At 43.2% G+C, this 22,572-nt stretch overlaps 3 protein-coding genes across 3 annotated transcripts in view; all 3 read left to right on the forward strand.

Moving 5' to 3' along the window:
• Positions 1-4,762: 4,762 nt before the first annotated feature.
• LOC103369928 (apelin receptor B-like) lies at positions 4,763-6,789 on the forward strand. Its single transcript, XM_008298780.1, has one exon. It carries the CDS (start codon positions 4,833-4,835, stop codon positions 5,907-5,909), a length of 1,077 nt encoding a protein of 358 aa, XP_008297002.1. The 5' UTR covers positions 4,763-4,832; the 3' UTR covers positions 5,910-6,789.
• Positions 6,790-14,101: 7,312 nt separating this feature from the next.
• Positions 14,102-19,095, forward strand: nfkbil1 (nuclear factor of kappa light polypeptide gene enhancer in B-cells inhibitor-like 1). The gene is made up of 4 exons (XM_008298781.1): positions 14,102-14,429; positions 14,532-14,644; positions 17,247-17,358; positions 17,450-19,095. Exons 1-4 carry the CDS (start codon positions 14,156-14,158, stop codon positions 18,034-18,036), a joined length of 1,086 nt encoding a protein of 361 aa, XP_008297003.1. The 5' UTR covers positions 14,102-14,155; the 3' UTR covers positions 18,037-19,095.
• Positions 19,096-20,722: 1,627 nt separating this feature from the next.
• atp6v0a2a (ATPase H+ transporting V0 subunit a2a) overlaps positions 20,723-22,572 on the forward strand; it is a 13,336-nt gene continuing 11,486 nt past the window's right edge. The window contains exons 1-3 of the mRNA XM_008298783.1: positions 20,723-20,833; positions 21,218-21,296; positions 21,493-21,590. Of these exons, the coding sequence (XP_008297005.1) occupies positions 20,723-20,833; positions 21,218-21,296; positions 21,493-21,590 (288 nt within the window). The remainder of the gene's footprint in view (positions 20,834-21,217; positions 21,297-21,492; positions 21,591-22,572) is intronic.

The raw sequence follows: 22,572 nt of genomic DNA on the forward strand, positions 1-22,572 counted from the left end.
ATCGCCTCGCAGCAAGAAGGTCGCCGGTTCGTGGATCTTTCTGTGCGGAGTCTCCATGTTCTCCCCGTGCAGCGTGGGTTCTCTCCGGGTTCTCCGGCTTCCTCCCACACAGTCCAAAAACATGTTGAGGTTAACTGGTGATTCTAAATTGTCTGTAGGTGTGAATGTGAGTGTGCTTGGTTGTCTGTCTCTAAGTGTAGCCCTGTGATAGACTGGTGACCTGTCCAGGGTGTCCCCTGCCTTCACCCTGAGTCAGCTGGGATAGACTCCAGCCCCCCATGACCCTAGTGAGGATTAAGCGATGTATAGATAATGGATGGATAGATGTTTAGCATTTAAAAAGCTTCAAGCACATCTGTGATGGTTGAGCAGAAGGCCCCTGACGGTTTCAAATGGAATGAACCCCGGAGCAAAACAACTCAGCACCTGTAGCAGTGGAATCTGTTAGACACGTCTATGAGTAAACCTGAAGTCAGAAGAATTCTTTCTTAGTTACACAAACACAACACAACAGTCACTTTCTCAGTTTCTCCATTGCAGGCAGACAATTACTATTCCCACGAATCAGGATTTAAAAGCAGATGCTGCAAAACACATTCACACACCTGGATTACGCAATACTACTACTGTTAATAATCACATTATGTTATTAATAATACCAATATTAATGATGAGAACAGTAAAAATGGGAAGTTTGGGAGAGTTTCATACCTGCAGAATATTTTCTCTCAATGCTTTTTTTTTTTTCTTGGATATTTTTTTAGCACCAACATGAGTCAGTAACGACTGCTCAGATCTGTTGCTGCTGTTTTTCCATTTATAAATGACGTGTTCTGCTCACTCTCACATATTAGATGTTGAGCAGAAGTGACTCATGCGTCTGTAGAGCCGAGGACTGACAGCGTTCAGAGCTCAGAGAGGAACTCGTCTGAACTTCATCCTCCTCTGCAAACTGCTAGCAGGGAGTATGCTGTGGGAAGGGTGAACGTTTTCCATCTTGCAGTGTTCATATTTTACCCTATTTTATGCATCAAGCTAAAGAGAAATGTTGCTGCAAAAATCATTTTTCTCACACAGTCTGACATGACAAATGGCCACCAGCAGTCGTGATCTCATTCAGCACCGTCCTCAAGGCGAAGAAAAGACGTTTCAACCATACAGACGGCTGTAAAAGTCGATCTGAAGCCGCACTAGTCTTTGCTGAAACTGTGATTAAAGGGGTGAACCTCTCCCACCCTGGTGGCCTTTCTCTCTAACAGCTTGGTGTCAAACACTGACAGGGAGGCTTAGCGGAGTGGAGCAGCCGGTAACGATGCCCCAAATGGTGCAGCCCTGCAGGCCCGCTGGAGGTGTTGGCTTTGACGGGATCCGCAAATTAAAACTTCTGATGCGACTGGCACTGCTGCCGATGACTCAGCACTCGCCCCCGGGTTCCGTTTTGTCATCGGGCCGCTCTCAGGTGTTTGCGCCGGACAAGTGATGTCATGAACGTTCTGACTCAGAAACGGTCGGATCGGCGGCGAAGCCTTGAGGAGGCAGCTGTCTCAGCGCATGTGGTCTGACAGCTTAACATCAAACAACTGTCAGACCCACACCCAACCGTCACACACACACCTCAGCAACGCAAACACACACCTCGGAGCTCTTTTTGGCGCTGCAAGTATCACCAGAAACAGGCCCGTAAAGACGCAAAAAAAACACAAGGTCACGATAAAACATCAAAGCAGCCCTGCAGACAGACTGCCACTGATAAAGTGTGTCTTTGTGTATAGTTTGGGAAGCTTGAATCCCCCCCCCCAGCAGGATACGCTGCCAGTAAGTGACTCATCGCTCATGGATGACAGTCGAACGAAGTTTGAAATGCCTTGAAATGTGGTTAAAATGAGTGCGAGGAGTCTTCATGGTGTGTGGTTTACAGCGCGAGGCCACACAAGAGAGGACCAACAACAATTAATGTGACACACAGGTGGGCAATTAGGAGGAAAAACAAGAGCTGCATGTTGTGGAAACAGAGTCTCTGGTATGCCGTGGACGCTCTGCAAAGAGGTTCCAGCTCAGTCCGATCAGAACTTGTCGCTCCTAAAGTCTAAAAACAGGACGACGGGGGCTTTTTGTCATGTTGAAACGTCTCAGAATCCATCTTCATCTGCCGCCGAGTTCACTTCATGTCTTTAAAAGGAAACTTCTCGTGCAGAATCTGTGCTCCGTGCAGGGGATTCTGGGAGAAGTGAGTGGGTGGGACGGATCATGAAGGCCTGGTGTTTTATTCAGCCGTATATTCACATCCCCGTCAACCAACGCGGCTAAAAACAGACCACCGTCCCGGCAGAGTACGCATAGGAAGCTCGCTTTGATTCACTTCACTTTGCTTTTTTCCTGTCCGGCCCAACGTCCTGCAGACAAAAGAGCTGAACGGACAATCAAGCAGAGAGAAAGGACGGCGTTCGGGCGGAGGCACGCAAACACAATCACAAGAGGTTGATTAACAAACACCACATCACAATAATTGGCATCAACAAACGGCTCTCTGAGAGTTGATGACGCTGGCGAAAGCAGAGGAGACGGGAATGAGTCCTCGTCTTGGCAACGAGAGGAAGAGCGAGGTGACTAAACGGGGCAGAGAATGGAGGGGTGGAGGAAGGGATCAGTGGAGGACAGTCGCTGAGTGATACAGTAGTTGTGTCTAAAGGTCGCTGCCCCGGCGCCACTGCTGCCGCTCTGCTGAGAGACGGAGCAGCCGGAGGACTGACACGTCCCATCTGGGCCCAGAAATAACAGCCAAGAAGAGAAAGACGCAACAGTTTTCCCCCTTTGTTTGCCTTTAAGTAGTTTTAAAGTTTGAAAAATCATCTTCTTCCACACATGTATAGTGCCTCAAATCTGCTTGTTTCATCTCTTCATTGCTGGATGATTAGTTTAATAGTAAAGCACCGTATTTAATTGTAGAAACTCCTCCTATGGATTGTTTATAATGTTCGTAAATCTGCAAAATGCCCAAAGCATGAACACATGCATGTAGTGATGCAAGATCTGGGAGAAATTTAATATTATATAGTTACATTTTGTTTGTCTTTATTTAACTTATTTGAGTTTGAGAGTTGATTTTAAGCCAGAACATTAAAATAAATGCAAATCAGAGCTTTTATTTTGTAGTATTTATTGCTATATTTTGCTATTTTTATCATCCTCTAAACCTGAAAAGCCTTTTTTTTTTATCGTGTGTCATACTGTTTGTCAGTTTTGTTATTTTCAAGGTTATTTTAAACTTTAAATTTAATTATGATCATGATTTCATATTATGCGTCTTGTTATACGGACGTCTGACAGTAAATTAAGATCATGAACTGAACAGTCAACAGAACAAAATGTTTTATGGATAAAACAACACACAGCACATTTTTGGATTTGTCGCATCATTCACCTCCTGCAAAAGAATATATATTATTGTTTTTTTTTTGTTTGTTTTTTTAAGTCAAATTATTTGCAGTCAGAATAAATTCATCACATGGTCATGTACTTTTCTATGTATCTATGATGAAAGAAGGACCCAAATATTTTGCTGAAGTAAAAAAAAAAACTAAATCACAATTTAAAAAAGTCCTGCACTCTAAACTATATTCACATCAATCAGTGTTGTTGGCTAAACATACTTAAAGTATAAAAGTAAATGTGTTTATCATAGACCAAAACAAGCTCTGCCAGCGTTCTCTTGTATTGCTATGTTATACTTTGGGATTATTAATACTGATGTATTGACATGTATGCAGCACTTAAACACTTTTGATGCATTTCATATGCAGTAATCTGACTTATTTTACTGTACACTTGCATTTTGTCTAGTTTATTGTTATTTTAAAATTGCTGTAAACTACCAACAGATCAGTACAGTGGAGATAAAGCAGAAAATTAAATTAAATTTAAGTACTAAAGCAAAGTGCATGCACCTTAGAATTGCCCTTTTTTTTTTATTCATATCTTTGTATGTGTTTAATTAAAAGCCAGAGTTTCGTTTATCTAACCTACAGCTCATTAACGCTAATTGTGTCAAATTGTGTTGCCGTATTGTGGTTTTACATGTTTGAACATGTTCAGGCAAGACAGAACACACAATGAGATGTAAATAGTGCTCTATTCAGGTGATAGTGAACCTGAGTGCTCCGGTACCAGAACGACTCTCAATTGACATGACAACTGCCCACTTTATAAATGTCATCATGCCCAGACGTGACTCCTGGGCTGCAGTCTGAACATGTCTCATGAACTTTTATCCAGTTAAACACATTTATACTTTTCTTTTACATCTAATATTTTATTTAGAATTATTTAGATTTCTGTATTTATTGCCTGTCTTGTTGTTGTTGAGTCCCACAGTTTCCTTCACCGTGTCAAATTCCTTGTGTGTCTGCAAGCTCACTTGGCAATAAAAGCTTTTTGTATTCATTCGTGCAATTATATTTGTTGCTTGGACAGTTTCATTTTGCATCTTGAAATCTGTTCTTGTTGCAAATACTTTGTGCACAAAAGTCTGGAAAATCAAAATACTCCTGTGAAGCAACAGGACTAGTTTCAGCGTGTGTCATGTGGGACGAACTGAATGAATGGAGGGAGGCGTGGATGTGTGTGCAGAGCAGGGCAGGAGGAGGAAGGCAGTGGGGGAAGGAGGAGGGGGTGTCATGGGAGGGTGCAAGCCGGGTCGGGGTATATAAGGGTCGGCAGATTTCACACATAGCAACAGACTGTAGAGTGCTGTCAGCGACTGTGGATCTATCTGCCCCCCTCAAGCAGACACTTTTATTCCTCCTCAAGCCAAGGACCAGACGAGAAGAGACAGAATGGAGATGGACGCAACTGTGGGTCCTTATGAGTACTACGACTACGAGGAGACAGAAAACTCCACCATGTGTGACTTTTCTGAGTGGACGCCGTCATACTCTGTCATCCCGGTGCTCTACATGCTCATTTTCATCCTGGGCCTCTCTGGAAACGGGGTGGTCATCTTCACCGTGTGGCGGGCTCAAGGCAAACGGCGAGCAGCTGACGTCTACATCGGGAACCTGGCCCTGGCCGACCTCACCTTCGTGGTCACGCTGCCTCTGTGGGCCGTGTACACCGCCATGGGCTACCACTGGCCCTTCGGAGTGGCCCTGTGTAAGATCAGCAGCTACGTGGTGCTTCTCAACATGTACGCCAGCGTCTTCTGCCTCACCTGCATGAGCTTCGACCGCTACCTGGCCATCGTCCACTCGCTGTCCAGCACCCAGCTGCGTACACGTGGCCACATCCGAGGCTCCCTGACGGCCATCTGGCTGCTGTCCGGCCTCCTGGCCGCCCCGACTCTCGTCTTCCGCACCACCAGAGAGGACGCAGAGACCAACCGCACCTCCTGCGCCATGGACTTCAGCCTGGTGGTGACGAACAAAGACCAGGAGAACCTGTGGATCGCCGGCCTCAGCATCTCCTCCTCGGCTCTGGGCTTCCTCCTGCCCTTCTTGGCGATGATGGTTTGCTACGGCTTCATCGGCTGCACCGTCACCCGCCACTTCAACACTCTGCGCAAAGAGGACCAGCGGAAGAGGCGGCTCCTGAAGATCATCACCACCCTGGTGGTGGTGTTCGCTGCCTGCTGGATGCCCTTCCACGTGGTGAAGAGCGCCGACGCCCTCTCCTACCTGGACCTCTACCCCTCCACCTGTGCCTTCCTGCGCTTCCTGCTGCTGGTTCACCCCTACGCCACCTGCCTGGCCTACGTCAACAGCTGCCTCAACCCCTTCCTGTACGCCTTCTTCGACCTGCGCTTCAGATCCCAGTGCCTGTGCCTTCTCAACCTGAAGAAGTTCTTGCACTCCAGCCCGCCCAGCTCCCTGTCCTCGCAGAAGACGGAGGCTCAGTCTCTGGCCACCAAGGTGTGACTGACGGCCCACAGGTGTGCTGGGGAGGAGGACAATGCAGAACAATGCAGGTGAACTCTGCAGTATCGGGTGCTTGCTCGCGGATCGTCTGCAGTCGGTTTCAGGGTGTCACCTTTGCTCCCCTCTGACTTTTGTGGACTACAGGCTGAAGAAGGCTTCTGGGCTCTGAAACTCCAGCCTCACTGTCAGGAGCAGGGAAGCAAGACTTTAATAACACAAGGGAACCAGCGATAAAACTGACTTGTTTTGTTTTGTGTGGAAAGAGCGGATTGCATTGGTTCTCCTGTGGGACTGTGGCAAACTGAGCGATGAACTCTTGAAACCTTATCCTCAAGTCCCGGTGAAGTCTGTTACTCATGCATTTGTGCCTGCTGTTCTTGTTGTCATCAGTAAGCACTTGAGGCGTGATATCTAGACCACCAGACTACCCTGCTCTCCAGATCAGTGTGTAGTATCTGCAGCACAGGCGGCATTATAACAAGTCTGGAGGGGTGTGCCAGTCATTGAGAGGCGTTGGAGTCTGATAAAAGTGTGTGTGTGTCTGTCTGTGTGTTTGTGTGTGTGTCTGTCTGTGTGTGTGTGTGTGTGTGTGTGTGTGTGTGTGTGTGTGTGTGTGTGTTGGGGGGGTGGGCAGACAGACAGACAGACAGATGGCAGCTGACAAATGTCTTCAGGTTGGTGAAAAGCCCAATTAAAAGGTGACTGTTTTGACAGTCTGTCGGCATTTCCGTGCGTGTGAAGGAATGAGTTTGTATGTCGAGTGTCCGAATATCAATGAAGTGACATGAAAGCATTTTGTGAATACGCATCAATTTTTATTTTTTTTTGGAATCCATGTCTATGATTTGTAATTAAAAAGAAAAAGGTGCTCTGAAGAAACTCTCTCTCTTGGTGTCACTCTGTTACTTTTAGCTCGTTGAGTCTTTGCTGGAATGTACTTTTTCTCCCATCCAGAGAATATGCTTCTTCCTGTTGGTGCACTGCTGAGACGAGGCGGCCTCCCTCCCATTGTTTTTTTTCGCAGGGCTGAAATCAAAGCTTATGTCTGCAGGAAATGCATGTTGGACTTCTGTTTCCCTCTGTTTGTTTCTTCTCTTGCAATTCGCAAACAATCAGCGGGTTCAAAAGTGTCCAGATGGGATCAACCTCAGGACGTTTGGCGTCGTCCCAGAGATGTTAAAATCTTCAGCGTTAATTACCCTGACTTCAGGATTCTGCACCGATTTACCCCAAACACATCTAGGGCATTATCTCAGTCTTAATGTTACCACAAATTTATCAGATTCAATCAACTCCTGGGCCATTAAATGTGCTGTTTTGTCACGACAACGGGTTGTTAAGCTTTAAGTTAGAATTCAATTGTTAACCAATTTTGACTGTAATGAGCTTTTTGCAGGATCTAATCAGCAGCAGAGGGGAGACAGAAGGATTGAGCTAATCCTTGATTACTGATTTGTCGTGGGCGTCAGCTATCTGTCCCTTTGTAAAAAAAAAAAAAACCTGTGATGGAGCACGGCTTAATCTAATTCAGTTACTTCTGAGGACTATTTAGTGGCCAAACCAGGAGCTAAACTTCAGCTGTGGACTTTAATTTCGGACAGGTGAAAACGCCTTTGTCACCAGAAAAGAAAGAAACCCAACAGCTGCAGCCACATTCGTCGCCTCCTCCTCCTCCTCCTCCTCCTCGTCCTTCGTCGCTGTCTCAGCTCTGCTTAATCTCATCCGAGCCGAGGCACAAACACAGACACGCAAACGAAATCTTTGTTAAACACATCTCCGCGTTTGGCCTCGTGCATGCAGATGACAGGGGAGCTGCTAATGAAACACTTAACAGCAAATTAAATAAGCACCGTGGCACAAAACACGCACTGAAACTCAGCACAGCAAAAGGTTTAATAGATGAAACAGGCCTCAGTACATCTTAGAAACTCTTTATTTTTACAGGACGATGTCACATTATCCTCCACCTGTCAGCATCAAAGCCAAAGCAAGCTGTGAAAGACAATCTGGATAGATTATTTTCATGGGTTTTTAAGTTTTTATGAAGCTTATGTGATCGTGTTACGCAGATTTCATGGCAAAGCTACACAAAGCGCGACAAGAGAGAAGTGATTTGGTCCCTTTGATCACACGCAGGCCTGGTGTTTGTCTGAGACGACTGCTCAGAAATGATTACACAAATGTTTTCATTCCTCTGTAATTACAGAGCGTGAAAATTAAGCGTGTCTACACTGGAAGCAGACTTCTGCCGCAGGGAATCCCGAGGGTAGAGGCAGTCCTCATTTTGCCCCTCTCTGAGGAAAAACAAACAACAACTTTCTAGAAAAAAAAAAACACAAATGTAAATCATAATTTAGCTTCTAACTTGACTTCCAGTCGGATACCAAAAAAACAAAACTGACTTCAGTGTTATATCTGTGAGGAGAAGTTCTGCAAAGACGAGCATCGGTGTTGTCTGCAAACAAGCTGCAGTTTATTAAACAACAGATCACAAAGTCAAACCAATAATTATGTCTTACTAGTGTCTTGTAGACAGTTATCTCTTTTTAATCACTTTTAATAGCGTGAAACTGCTGTACTTTGAACTAAGTGTGTAAATCACATCCACAGTGTCCACAGTAGAAATAAAGAAAACAGTTTTTTTTCTGCCCTTAAGCTGTAAAGATTATCCAACAACCACCACATCATGGAGGACAAGAAGCTTTTTATTTCACTTGATATCAACACTCTTGTCGTCATTTCACTACTTTATTTAACATCTGTTGCTACTTTGGTAAGACTCTAAAGACACAATCATGTTGTCAACCCATTAAATAGTATGTGTTGTTCTATGTTATATGACATTTTCTCAATTTCTATCTAATGCTGCCCATAAATGAACGCATCAGTACTTTGGTGCTTATGAGGAGCCTGTATGAGAGACACTATACAGTCATTTACATGTTGTCTTTCAGACTAATGGAAAGAAGACGTCCAAAATACACATTTAGGTGTTTATTTTCTCACATTTTTCTATTTGACCTTTATGCAAATTGGAAAAAAATACATATATGTCATGAGATAATGTCTCATTTGCATATTTTGACAACACATTTTAATGTAAGTAATCGACTGGGGATGTTTATGGTGATATGCACGAGTTAAATTCAGCTCTGGTTTTCCATTAAGCATTTGTGGAGTCATGCATTACATTTCTTTAAAGGCCTTTTTTCTCCAACATGGCTTTTTTCTTCTACTCAGAGACAGAAACATACACTTCAGTAGTGCCTACATACAAAAAACTTTGCAGTTTTGTTTGGGTTGAGTCATATATTTTAGTCATACCCTGATTTATGGAACATTTTATGGCAAAAACAAAGAAATTGGGTTGTTTTTGACTGACTGTTAACCGTTTTTTCTCATTTATGGAGTGATTAAAACAGATATCAAGAACCCCCGCTGCAAAAACGTTGACTCTATGATGTCAACAAAGTGAAACAAGAATATTGAAGGTGGTTTTATGCATTGTTCAGATTTAAATTCTGATAAATTATGCATACATATTTAGATAGATAATACCTCATTTGTATGTTTAAACTTAAAATTTTAGAAACTTCTATTATCAAAAAAATGTTGGCATGATGTGAGTGATCAGTTTAGGTTTCTTTGTCATTTCTATTGGCTAAATTTTTACCCTTTTCACTTTTAGTGAAGTGGAGGGCATCATGAACATTTAATCTGTTCTCATGCACTAGTTTAAATACTCATCACACAAAGCCAACTACACAGGAGTTTTAATTACATTCTGTTTTTCTTTCTGAAATGACCTCCTGAGTCTCCACAGCAACCTGAAATCCTCTCTGGTTTGAAGGTGATCTGTAAACTACAGACTCTCACTCCAACGGATAACGTTATTTCAAATGTAAATCAACGGAAACTCAAGACAAAAGACTAAAAGAGCTGCCATCAAGGTTCACTCCTTAATTCATTCATTGTCATATCAATGGGAGACAAATGGCCCACGTCTTGGTGTTGTTTCCAATCAGGCCTGCAGCCAGAACTACTGTATGTTAGAAACACATGTCCCGATGCCGTAAATCAGAACCCAATAAACGAGGTCAAGCAGAAAATAGACAAAGGAAGTGTGCACACATTTCTCCACTTGTCCAACAATGGAGGCTGAGCGGCGCAGCCAGCAGGACCGGACCTTGAGCCTGGTCTGTGCGCAGCCTGGTAGGATGAGGTGTGTGGCCTCTGGAGGGTCTTGGAGGACCTTTCGGCTTCCTGCCACTCGGTCTTCCAGAACTCCTCCCAGGAGGACGACAGACCCCACGGACAGGATAGGAGTCAGCAGGGCAGGCAGGAAAGGTAGCGGGAGGGTGGGCAAGGTAGGGGTTCCTGACCGGGGGGATATCCTGTGTTTAAGAGGAATCTCCGTGCGTTTAAGGCCTCTGCAAGAGATGCAGGCTCCATCTGAAGGTTTGCGGACTCTTCTGTGATGCAAAGAAACCTTTTAGATTATAAGAAAAGCTCTCTTCTCTGGCTACTGTAAATAAAGCGCAGAGCTTATTTCGTGGCACGCATGTGACTCCGACACCTGAGGCGACAAATCAGATGCGTCTGTTCTCACCCCGTCCCTGTCTCTCCTGCGTGGCAAACATTTCAAAGGCGTTCACACAAGACAGCCATCGTTAGTGGAGACACGTCGTTTCCGAAGGAGCGGAAGTGCTCAAGCTGTGGGTGACTCCGGATCTCTGCCGATGTGAGTCTCAGAGAAGATCATCCTCTTCACTGAGCAACAAAGTGTCCCTTCATTGCCCTCCTCTATCCTCTCCATTGTGCATCCTCCCCTGCCTCAGGTCTAAATGGAGGCCCTGTCGTCCGCGACGGGCCCGAGCCAGTTCAGAGGCTCAGCTGCACTGATTTGAGCGCTACAGGTAAAGAATAATGAGCGTCTAGCAGCATTTTACACCAGAGAGGCTACATGTGCAGGTTTCACTGATTCAGTCAAGTTGGCGACGATGAAGTCCAAACTGCAGCTTGATTCATGCGACACATTCTTCTGTAGGAAATAATTTAGAGTTGCAAAGTCAATTTTATTTGCATAGCGACTAATTACAAGTCATCCCAGTGCACTTTGCATAATAAGTAAGGTCAAGACCTCACAATATTATAGAGAGAAACCCAACAATTCCCCACAGAGCAGCACTTGGCGACAGCGTGGAGGAGAAACTCCCCTCCGACAGGAAGAAACCTCCGACCGACTCAGGGAGGGCAGCCGTCTGAGAGGAGGGAGAAAAAGATGAGCATTGATAAACAACAAACAGTGTCCTGTGTTGTTGCAGCCACACGTTGAAGGACTCTGGAACAACAATCTGCTGCCACACACAGTCCGTTTGTGTGTGTGTGTGTTTGGTGCTCAAGTTGTGGGGACAGATTTGTGTTTACACAGTCACAGTGTGGTGACTCAGCTTGCTTTTGGGGACAAAAAAATGCAAATTGCTTAAATGTAAGTCATCAAATTTTGAGGTGAAGGCTTGATTTAAAGCTAGGTTAAAGGTAGTGTTCAGACATGATTTAAGACATAAAAATGTCTCTTTGAGCAATAGTTTGGCTGTAAAAACTCAACAAAACAATCCAGATAAGTACATTTTGTTAAATGGCATCGTCTCCCTTCAGAATCACTAAAAAAAAGCTTCTTTTATTTATTTATTTTTTTACATTTATTTCACTTAAAGTCCATTCTCATTGCATGTGTACTGAATACTTTAGGTTTCTGCATCATTTTTGTGTATGAAACCACGAAATCTACCTTAAAATTAGATTTCTGGTTGACACAGAAAAGAACTTCCTCCCTTTAGATGAGCGCAAAAACAGCCTTCTGGGGTCAAACTCTACATCATTCTGCATGATGAAGCTCAAACATTCAAGAGAAGTACCTATAAGTGAAACACATTTTTGAGTGAAGTGGACATTTCACAGTGGACTTCAGGATTAATAAGAGTCCGACTGTAGTTTTACAACAACTCTGGGTCACATCACAAATTTGTCAGTAAAATATTTCCCATTTATACCCTCTATTGCAAGTTAAAGTGAAGTTTTTGAACAAAAAAAATCTTTAGTAATGTCTCAGGAAGCAGCCTAAAGTCATATATGTGCTACAAAATACAAACAAAAATGTTACGATCTGTGTTTCTGCACTTGTTTCAAATTGCAAAGTCTGGTTCACAACCCATTTGTGCAGTTTTTAAATGGGTCGTGCAGGTGTCTATAAAAATGTAGCCCCTCAGTAAAATTAACTCCCTGTAATACAGTCTGCAGTCCACACATGTAAGTGTCGCTCTCATATAAAGCTTCTTTGTTCCATCTTCCAGCTCTGGTCTACAGTAAGGCGTCGCCAGGCAGCTGCAGCAGTTGTTTGGCTGCACCAGGTTTAGCCGTAACACACATCAGAGTGAAGTTATTAAATCAAACTTCAAAACAATGTATGGGATCACGTAGCTTTGATACATCAGAGCACATTTTCATTTGAAAAACCGCTGTTGTAGCCACACAGAAGCCCACAGATGACCTCTTTGCATGACATTTTCCGGACAGGTGGTACGCTGAAGGGAGGCTCAGGCGCAGAAACCCACAGAGAGCAGACACTAATACTGAGCAATGTTTAATGCAAGACACATTTCTGCAAAGGAGAAGTCTTCATTTTGATAGAAGAGAGCAAATAAAGCTTAAACATTTTTGAGAAACGTCACTTTTCTGCAAGTCAAATTAGATAGCATGACTCAGGAAGCTTTGTTTGTCCATCATTCAAAAAGGGCAGGAATACAAGTTACATTTCAAGCCATTTCAGTCTATTTACAAATAGATATTGGGTTAATAAGAGCGGAAATAAACAAATAGTCTATGGAGGACAAAACGCTCTGGGCAAGAGAGTCAATACTGACACCCTGTGGTGACACCGGAGCTATTCTGTGTCTGTGAAAAGTCCTGCACTCCAGCTTTAATCTAGTCTCAGTACCAAATTATACATTATTTCTTAAACACATTTCAAGAGAAAGAAAAAGAAAATAGCCCAGACCATGTGATATTTTGTATGCTGCCAGTTTATTCCTCATAGCTGACCCTCTGCTGTCACAGACTCTGATTGTGTGAATCATCGTACTGCAGCTCAGGACCAGCAAAGCTCTCAGATCCTGTGAATTAGAGAGAATTAAAGCTTGAGATGAATAACTGAACGCATTGAACACATTCACTGGGATGTTTAGTTACATTCATCAGACACAGTTTAATGTATTTTTGAAATGACAGAAGATTATTACAAAACCTGCAACCATGACACCTTAAATATAGTCAAAAATAATATTTTTTAAGAAATGCATTGCAAAAAGAAAAGAGTAGGACCTTTCTGTAAATATTCTCTGACATTAAAACATGTAGGTCAGGCTCAGAAGCAGCATCTAAATATTACACCTACTGCAATCAAGTTAAATAAAGTCGTAATGATTTGTTTATTTGTTTTTTTAAATCCCTCGGTCAGGTACGCTGCATAATTTATATCCTACACTACAGCCTTGGTGATTTTTTTAATTGCACATTTCAAATTTCAATTTGAACTTGATTAATTGGTCAGCCCTATTGTTGGACATTTTGAGCCTGATAGAAGATGTGAGTCCTGAAACTGGGAGGAAAATCCTTTTTGTACAAATCAATCAGGAGTAATGGAGCTTTATGGGTTTGGGTACTAGAATGGGGTTTAATGTCAAAAACCAAAAAGAAAGAAACGACACAGGCCCATTTACATTTTTTTATTTTAAACAACAACATCAACAACAACAACAAAACAAAAAAAAATTGAAACGTGACGTATTTTTTGTACATTTTATAGCAAAAATAAAACAAAAGTCGAAAATGGGTCTATTTTTCATGTCTTTATTTGATGGGCCTGTGTTCTGTCTTTTGTATTTTGGTTTTTGACAGAAAAACTGATTGTACTTTAGAACCCTTTGTTTTGTTTGTTTTTTTTAAAGGAAAAAATACATTTTAGAACATTTCAGTTTTCAAATAGCTACTGAATATATGCGAGTGACTAAAAACAAAGGTTTATTTTTGGGAGATGATGTTAATCCTGACACTGAGCGGTAACCCGGAACCATCTGCTTGCGGAACCTCAATGCCCTTGCTGTTGGTGCCTCCGGACCTATTACGAAGACGGACCGGAACAGTCTACAGCTAGTAAACAGCCAGCTGCGGCCCTGTTCGTACTCTTCATGGTGTCTCGCAAACAGTCTCGGGTGTGGAAGTACGTGGAGGAGGGAAGCTTACTGAAGCTCAAGTCGTACCTGCGGAAGCACCGGGACGTGGACGTGAACTTCTCCCAGGGCAAGAGGCAGAGGAGCCCGCTGCAGCTGGCCTGCTGCCTGGGAGACGACGCTGTGCTGCGGCTGCTGCTCAAACACGGAGCCGATGTTCTTCACCGGGACCGCAGGGGGAACACGGCGCTACACACCGCAGCTAACAGGGCTCTAAAACACGGAAAAACAGGTGAGGAAGACGTAGATAGGAGATTTATCTAACTAATATCTTTAACTACTTTTGCTTTTGAACCTTTTTTTTTTTTTTAACTTGGGCTTTTTATTGTCGTAGCGTACGATGATCTGGTCGTGCCTCTGAGAAAACACTGTCCAGAAGCTCTGAATGCTACGAACACAGCTGGAGTCACACCTCAGGACCTGCTGAACTGGAGGAAACACTCAGAGGTAAATAACTGTTTAATAATAATAGACAGTAATCAACATGGCTGCTGCTTCATTTTTGAATCCTTTGTGTGTCATAAACAAAACAAAAACACACTGAAATACACAACAAGGCGCCATTTACTACATCTGGGCCTGTACTGCAAAGCAGGATTTGGGGTTAGCGAGGTAGCTTCAGGTTAAATCCTGGGTTTTCAGTCCTACGATGGTGGTTCACTTGTTACCGGTGTGGAGCGTGAACTGTGAGGGATCACTGAGGACTGTGAGAGTTTTTCAGGACCAGCAAAACCCCTTAGTGCACCCTGACCAGGATCTCTATGAGCTCCTGTCTTCCTTCATCCATTTAGTTTCCTGCTGGCTACAGACGATGTCAAAGCTACTTCATATTTTAATATCGCCCCACAGCAGTAAACTGACTTTAGCATTAAACCTTGTATTTGTAGGATATGTTAATAAGCTACACTGCTTTGAATTGTGTTTGTTCTTAATTTGTTCCCACGTCCTTTCTACACCGCCAGCATTATTTTGAACAAAATAATCTTAAGTAATGTCTCAAGAGGCAGCCTAAAGTCATATACGTGCTACAAAATACAAACAAAAATGTTATGATCTGTGTTTCTGCCCTTGTTTCAAATTGCAAAGTCTGGTTCACAGCCCATTTGTGCGGTTTTTAAATGGGTCATGCAGGTGTCTATAAAAATGTAGCCCCTCAGTAAAATTAACTCCCTGTGATCCAGTCTGCAGTCCACACATGTAAGTGTCGCTCTCATATAAAGCTTCTTTGTTCCATCTTCCAGCTCTGGTCTACAGTAAGGCGTCGCCAGGCAGCTGCAGCAGTTGTTTGGCTGCACCAGGTTTAGCCATAACACACATCAGAGTGAAGTTATTAAATCAAACTTCAAAACAATGTATGGGATCACGTAGCTTTGATACATCAGAGCGCATTTTCATTTGAAAAACCGCTGTTGTACCCACACAGAAGCCCACAGACGACCTCTTTGCATGACAGGTGGTACACTGAAGGGAGGCTCAGGCGCAGAAACCCACAGAGAGCAGACACCAATACTGAGCAATGTTTAATGCAAGACACATTTCTGCAAAGGAGAAGTCTTAATTTTGATAGAAGAGAGCAAGTAAAGCTTAAACATTTTTGAGAAACGTCACTTTTCTGCAAGTCAAATTAGATAGCATGACCGGGGAAGCTTTGTTTTTCCATCATTCAAAAAGGGCAGGAATACAATTTGCATTTCAGGCCATTTCAGTCTATTTACGAATAGATGTTGGGTTAGTAAGAGTGGAAATATACAAATAGTCTAGAAAGAAAAGAAAAAAGTCAGATATGCCACAAGTCTATACATTAGGCAACACATTAATTGAAAGGAATCTTCAGATGTGCTTATTGTCTGATACGAGCCTTCATGATGGAGCAGTGATCATATTTTACTATAAACTGATGAACTGATGCATTCACACAGTCAGCAGGGTTCTGCCAGCTTACCTTTCTGGCTTTGGTCGCTGCAACACGGCTGCTTTTAGCTCCTGTCATGTTTTTTTACATTATTCCTTATATTTTGTAAAGCTGATATTCTGCTCCTCAGCGGTAAAGTGAGCCGCTCTGCAGCCAGACTTAGTCGTGATTGGTCAAATGCTGATAACCCATTTTATTGCTCAGATCAGACAAACCTGGGTTGACTTACTGAGTTGATAACCACCGTCGTAGGACCGGTTATCCTGAGTGCGATTGTTAGGGTTAGTCAAGCCGGATCTCTGAGAGATATCCCGGGTATGGTGATCTTGCTTTGTAGTACAGTCCCCAGGTTGAGCTCGTGTCCCCGATGCAGCGGTCGTGAGTTTGAGTCCCGCTCATGGCCCTTTCCTGCAAGTCCTTCCCCCGTTCTTCTCCCCCACTGTCCTGTCTCTCTCTTCACTGTACTATCAAACAAAGGCAGTTGAACAAATAACTGTTTTCAAAATCATGTCGTTTCTGTCGTCTTTAAAGCAAAAATGCAAAATATCCTCAAATTCTAACTTCTCAGATGGGAAGATTTGCTGCTTTTTTGTTTTCTGTGAGTAAACATTTCCTATTTTCTTACATTGTCAACAAAACAAATAATTTATTAGTACAACTAATTATAGATACGTTGATCAGTCATGAAAATGATTGGTAGTTGTAGCTAAAGCTGTTACTGTCTGCCAACTGTGATAACAATTTATCACAGATATGCACATTGATGAACTGCTACCTTTATGTTTAGTCAATGATTGTGTATATTTCAGTAACTTAGCAACAAGAACTGTGAATAAACGTGTTGGAGAACATTTTGACACCCATCACACACCTTCTTTTTTTTTTGTCCCCTTCTATTGACAGTCTGATTGTGTGAATCGCTGCATTCTAACTGACGAAAGCGGCAACTTTCACAAAACAGAACTTGACACTAGATCTGAGGAAACGCACGCTGACTGTACGAGCAGCTCAGGAATCCTGTGAATGTGACAAAATTGAATCTGACCCTGTAGTTTACTGTTTTGAATGAAGTTTCAGTTCTCTCTGAGTTGACCATCATGCCTTCACTTTCATGTAATGTTTGTACGTTTATCCCAGACTGCAGGAAACATGAACCGTCCAGCTGAAACCGACCCCGAGAAGGCGTGGCTGGAGAAGCTGTTTGGTGAATGCGAGGATGAATTCTGTGAAACCTTTGGAGTCTATGATGGTAAATGATGGTTACACTCTCTCCTTAAAGCTGAATTTAATATCCAAGTTTCTCCACTTAATCGTACGCTGCTGTTTTTCTTCCACTTCAGACTTTCTTCCTGTCGACGACGACGAGGAAGACTTTGGCGACTGGGCCGATCGCATCAGGGAAGCGTACTTTGATAAAAAACACGCCGAAGCTCAGAGACTGGCAGCGTCGAGTTCTGGATGGAAAAGGAAGAAGAGTAAACAGGAGAGAGAACAGGAGGAGCAGAGCAACAAGGAGCTGCACGAGCGGCTGCAGAGGGAACACGAAGAGTATCTGGCTCGAGCCGCTCGCAAAGAGGAAGAGACTCGGCGGGGCAAGAAGCGCCGGTACGACGAGAGGTGCGCCGCCACGTTTCAAGGTGGCTCCTCCTCCAGCGCCGCCGCTAAGCTGAGCTACGCCGACATCCCCTGGCCGGCTCCGAGAGGCACGGTCCAGGAGATGGTGGAGGTGATGCTGCACGGCGTGGACCGGAAGGACGTGGCGGTGTTTCGGAAAGTCGTCCTGAAGCAACAGGCGCTGTGGCATCCGGATAAATTTGCTCAGAGATGTGGAACCCGGTTGGAGGAGAAGGACAAACAGAGGATCCTGGACACGGTCACGGCTCTGTCGCAGGAGCTCAACAGGCTGGCTCAGAGTCTGAGGACTTAAAAAGCAACACATATCCGAGACCTGCTCCTGTGGAAATAGGAGTTTGGAAAGAGTTGCAAAAAGAATATCCAGCACACTGTTTACTTTCTTTAGGTAGAAATCATACAGGCAGGCAGCATTTGTGTCACACTTTATTAGGTACGCCTGTGAAATAAGAAAAAAAAATCTTTATTAATCCCAAAGAGAATTCTTTTGCCAGCTTTTGCTAAGAAAAAAACACATGACACAGCATAGGAAGGGCAGAAAAACAGTAAGATATGAGTATGATACATTACTGAAAATAGTAAAAGTACAAAAAATTAATGCTGGCAATGACCCTGAGATACAACAACTCAGTGGATGGTTCTGCTTTCTATTTATTATCAAGGTCATCCTGGGTGATGTGATGCACTGGAGCAAGTTTTTCTGATATTTTGGTGAGCAAAATATTTTTAAATGTAATGCCAACAAAAACTAGAAATGTACAAGTTTTGTAAAGTAATACAAATGTATGGCAGAGCTGTTCCATTGGATTTGGCAGGTGTACCTAATAAAGTGTCTGGTGAATGTAAAATAACTTAAAATACCAAACGGAGGATACAAACATCCCCCAGAGGACTTCAACAGTTGTGTTCCCTTAATGCCCAAACCGAGAGGCTTTTCTCAGGTGTCTTGCAACTTGTCAGTGTTTTTCCCCTTCTTCATCTGCTCCAGCTCCAGTCTGACTAGTAAACAAGTTAAGAGGAGAAGACCTTGCTCAAGGGCGCCTCGGTGTTGGTGAGGCTCAGATCTGTCAGCCGGCTGATCGAAGCGGTGACCTTTGGGCTTCGGGCTTCACGTCTCTAATCTTTAAAATCGATCCCAGTGTGTTCCTGGTGTGTGGAAATGTAAATGGCTTTCAGACCGAAGCGTGTCGGTGTGATGGATTTTCAATATTTAATCTGATTGGAATGTTCCTAAAATGTGAGTGTGCTGGATTTAGAACACTGAGGGTGGGTTTTGGGCAGAAATTTGTTTTATTGGTTGATTTCCTGATTTTAAAATAAGAATAATAATAATAAAAAAATAACAAAATCCACATTTCTGAAACCCTGAGTAACGTTTGTGTTGAGTCATGTAGTCTGGAGTCTCGTTTTTAAAAAACACACACATCTGCATAATAATAATTTATAACCACCGACTTTTATTTATTTATTTTTTTTAATTTACTAAAAACGTCAAAATGAGCATATCAACCCAAAAAACACCCCGAATAAAGGATTTCGCACAAAGAAGCAGAGCAGATGGTCGGGCCGCTTTCAGCGATGGAACGGAGTAAAGAAGATGCGCCGGTTGCCAGGTTTGTGAGCTAATCCCCCCTTTTCAGAGACGGTTGCTATTCATGTGCATAATTTAACACGAAACAAAGGATTGAATAGAACCGTTATCATCCCAGGTTTATGTTGGGGCTATTTCTATTAATAAAGGGGCAAAAAGTGAGGAAAGTGCATACTTTCCTCTGTTACAAGGAAGCTACTTACAAAATTAATGCAACTCCTGGATGATTTCAGCTGTAAGTGTGAAGGTTTGTGATTAATGTCACTGAGGGGGTTTTACTAAAGTTTGTGGTGTTTTTTTGTCTTATTATAGACATTTTATTTGCTAATTTTATGAACCTTTTGTTTGGATTTGGAGAACATTGGTGTGGTTATATTGCCAAATAAGTTAAAATGTTTTGCAGGACTCCAGGTTAAGCCTCCAAAGAGCGGCTACATCATGTCCCCTTTAATATTAGACAGAATTAGAATATTAGGTTATTGCAATATTACAGACACATGCAGAAAAGGTGCAATTTGGTACATAAAAATGTGGGAATTTAAGTATCACAATCCTTTTTATTTGCAGAAAGACCCTCAGATTTCATGTTTAATGTATCCAAACTACATTTATGGACATTTATTATTTATTTTGCTCCTCCCTGGCTGATAACTGCCACATCACACCTCTATTAGTCCACAGCAGGCTGATGTAACACCTCTTTTTTTTTTCTAAAACTCCCAGAAACCTTTCGATTATTTCGGCGGATGCGACGCTACCTGGCAACCCGGAGACGCAATCTGTGTCAATTGCCGGGCGACGTAGCGCGAATAAAGGCCGTAGCCTATTTCTGACTGTGGCTTATTTTTACCGAGCGAGGCTGCCTGTAGCCCCGTTTGCGTTCACGGCGGCTTGATCGTTGATCCCTTCGGTTTCTGTTGGGGTTTTTTCGTGCCGGTGCTCGGTTCCTGCGCCGCCGGTGTTTGCGTCGTCGTTTGTTTTTTTCTTCTTTGCGCGCAGCACTGACAGGTGTTCAAGGTAAAGCGCCCACAGGATGACGCCTTTCTCCGCTCGATCTGGAAGGTGCATCAGGGAGGTTTCTGTCTTTGTTTTGCTTATGCAATAAAAAAGAAAGAAACGATTTTGAAGGGAGAACGTCGCCCAGGTCCAGGATGAGGATGATCCCCCTTCAGCAAAATCGTCATTTTTAATGGACAATAATTAATCCTCACGGGGGTGTTAATTGGCTCAGGGAAGGGGGGCGGGGGAGAGATTTGGTTGCGTTTTGTGATGTCCTCCTTCGGTTTGTGTTGAGCGGCTCGTTGTGCAGGTTCAGCAGCTTCAGACAGACTGAGAGGAGGAGGAGGTGGAGGAGGAGGAGGAGAAGCTGTCTGTCTGACTGCCTCTAAAGATGGTGTTTCGGAGTGAGGAGATGTGCTTGGCGCAATTGTTCCTGCAGTCCGGCTCTGAATATGACTGCATTAGTGAGCTGGGGGAGCTGGGGCTGGTCGAGTTTCGAGATGTAAGTAGAGAGGATGATGATGATGATGATGATGATGATGATGCACAAACACTCATTTATCTCTGGAAGCATTTGTGTTGAAATGTGTGCACTGTTTTCTCCAATAAAGGGCAGAATACAGTGATTCTGCATTACCTCTTTGTCATTTTGCATGTAAGGGAGGGGGTGGACAGGAAAACTAGCTACGTTAATGTTCCAAATAAGCAAGCTTCCAACCATATTCTGTCTTTTTTTTAATCTAGAAATACCAAAAACAAGCAGTGACCTACATTAGAAGCAGCCTGAGTGTATTTACTGATGCCACGGTGACAGTTCTCGTTGCACCTGCACTGACTGATGCAGTAACTTGCAGCCACCTGACTTGTGATGCTCCTCTGGTTTCAGCTCAACCCGAGTGTCAGCTCGTTCCAGCGGCGCTTTGTCAGCGAAATCAAGAGATGCGAGGAGATGGAGAGGATTCTGGGTAAGAGAGCAGCACCTGGGACTGTGCATGTGGTGGGTGTAGCCCCCTTTCTGATGCACACACCTGGATTATTTATCATCAGCTGATTTGGTTTGTGTTAAAAAAGCTCCCACAGAGATTCAGGTTTCACAGCTTGCTCTGACACTTTAGTGGCAATTACCAGGAAACAAACTGTCAGCGGTTTTTGTGTGGACAGGCTACCTGCTGAGGGAGATCCAGAAGGCTAATATAGCCGTTCCAGAGGAGGATGAGAGTCCTCTCGCTCCTCCGCCCAGACAAGTCCTCGAGATCATGGTGAGTGTCCAGACTTTGCCTGTTTTATGGGCATTTTTATTGCGTTTAGTCGAGTGTTTACATGTGTTTTGATCACATTTGGAGCCTGCTGGGATGTTTTTCTTCTTAAAATGCTCTGGGAACATTGTTCAAAGTTCTTGGGGTGTTTATTTCCCAGAATATCCTCTTTAAAGCTAGAATAATGTTCTCTAAAGACATTGCTAGACCATTGTGCTCTAATATTCTTAGAGCGTTCTAGCATGAGCTCCTCAGCAACATCCCCAAAACATCCTCAGAACATTGCACGCAAAGTGTTCAACCTTTGCTATAATCACAATGCAGGAACGTTTATGTAAGACGTTCTGTCACTGGAGGATGGGATAATATTCCTAAAACATTTCTGAACGTTAGTTTGAGAACGTTCTTCTTTTGTTATCGTGCCACACAATCTGTTGCTATGACAACATCCTCCAAACATCCTTTGAATGTTGCAGCTTATGTCTTACTTTTAACCTCATAGGAACATTATTGGAAATGGAAATGAATGAAATTAAAATGTCTTCTTTAAAACATTATTAGAGCTTGTAGGTGATGTTAGTCAGCTGTTGTGGGAACGTTCCCTGCTAGCTGGGGAAACGTCATTAATCCTGACCTTAGACAAACCTGTAGCTATTCATATAACATTTGTCAGATCCTGATCATATTCAAGTTTTTGGTGTCTACAGCAGTGGAGGCATGTTGAAGTCGTGTGATGTTTACACTCAGGAAATTACTCATGTGTTTGTGGCTGCACCATTCCGTCAAATTGAATACTTTCGGTTTCTTTTTATCGCATTTTGTACATATTCTTGCAACATATTTGGTATCTTTGGAGGCTTCAGAGTCGCCACAGGAATCTCCAGTAAACATCAAGTGGTTTTTACTTTGTCAAACATCTATATGGTGTTTTTAAATATGTTGGAAGACACATCATGACATCCACATCCATTAATGAGTGTAAGAG

The sequence above is a fragment of the Stegastes partitus genome, unplaced genomic scaffold (genome assembly GCF_000690725.1).
Source record: "Stegastes partitus isolate 25-593 unplaced genomic scaffold, Stegastes_partitus-1.0.2 Scaffold1350, whole genome shotgun sequence".
Lineage (NCBI taxonomy): Eukaryota > Metazoa > Chordata > Actinopteri > Pomacentridae > Stegastes > Stegastes partitus.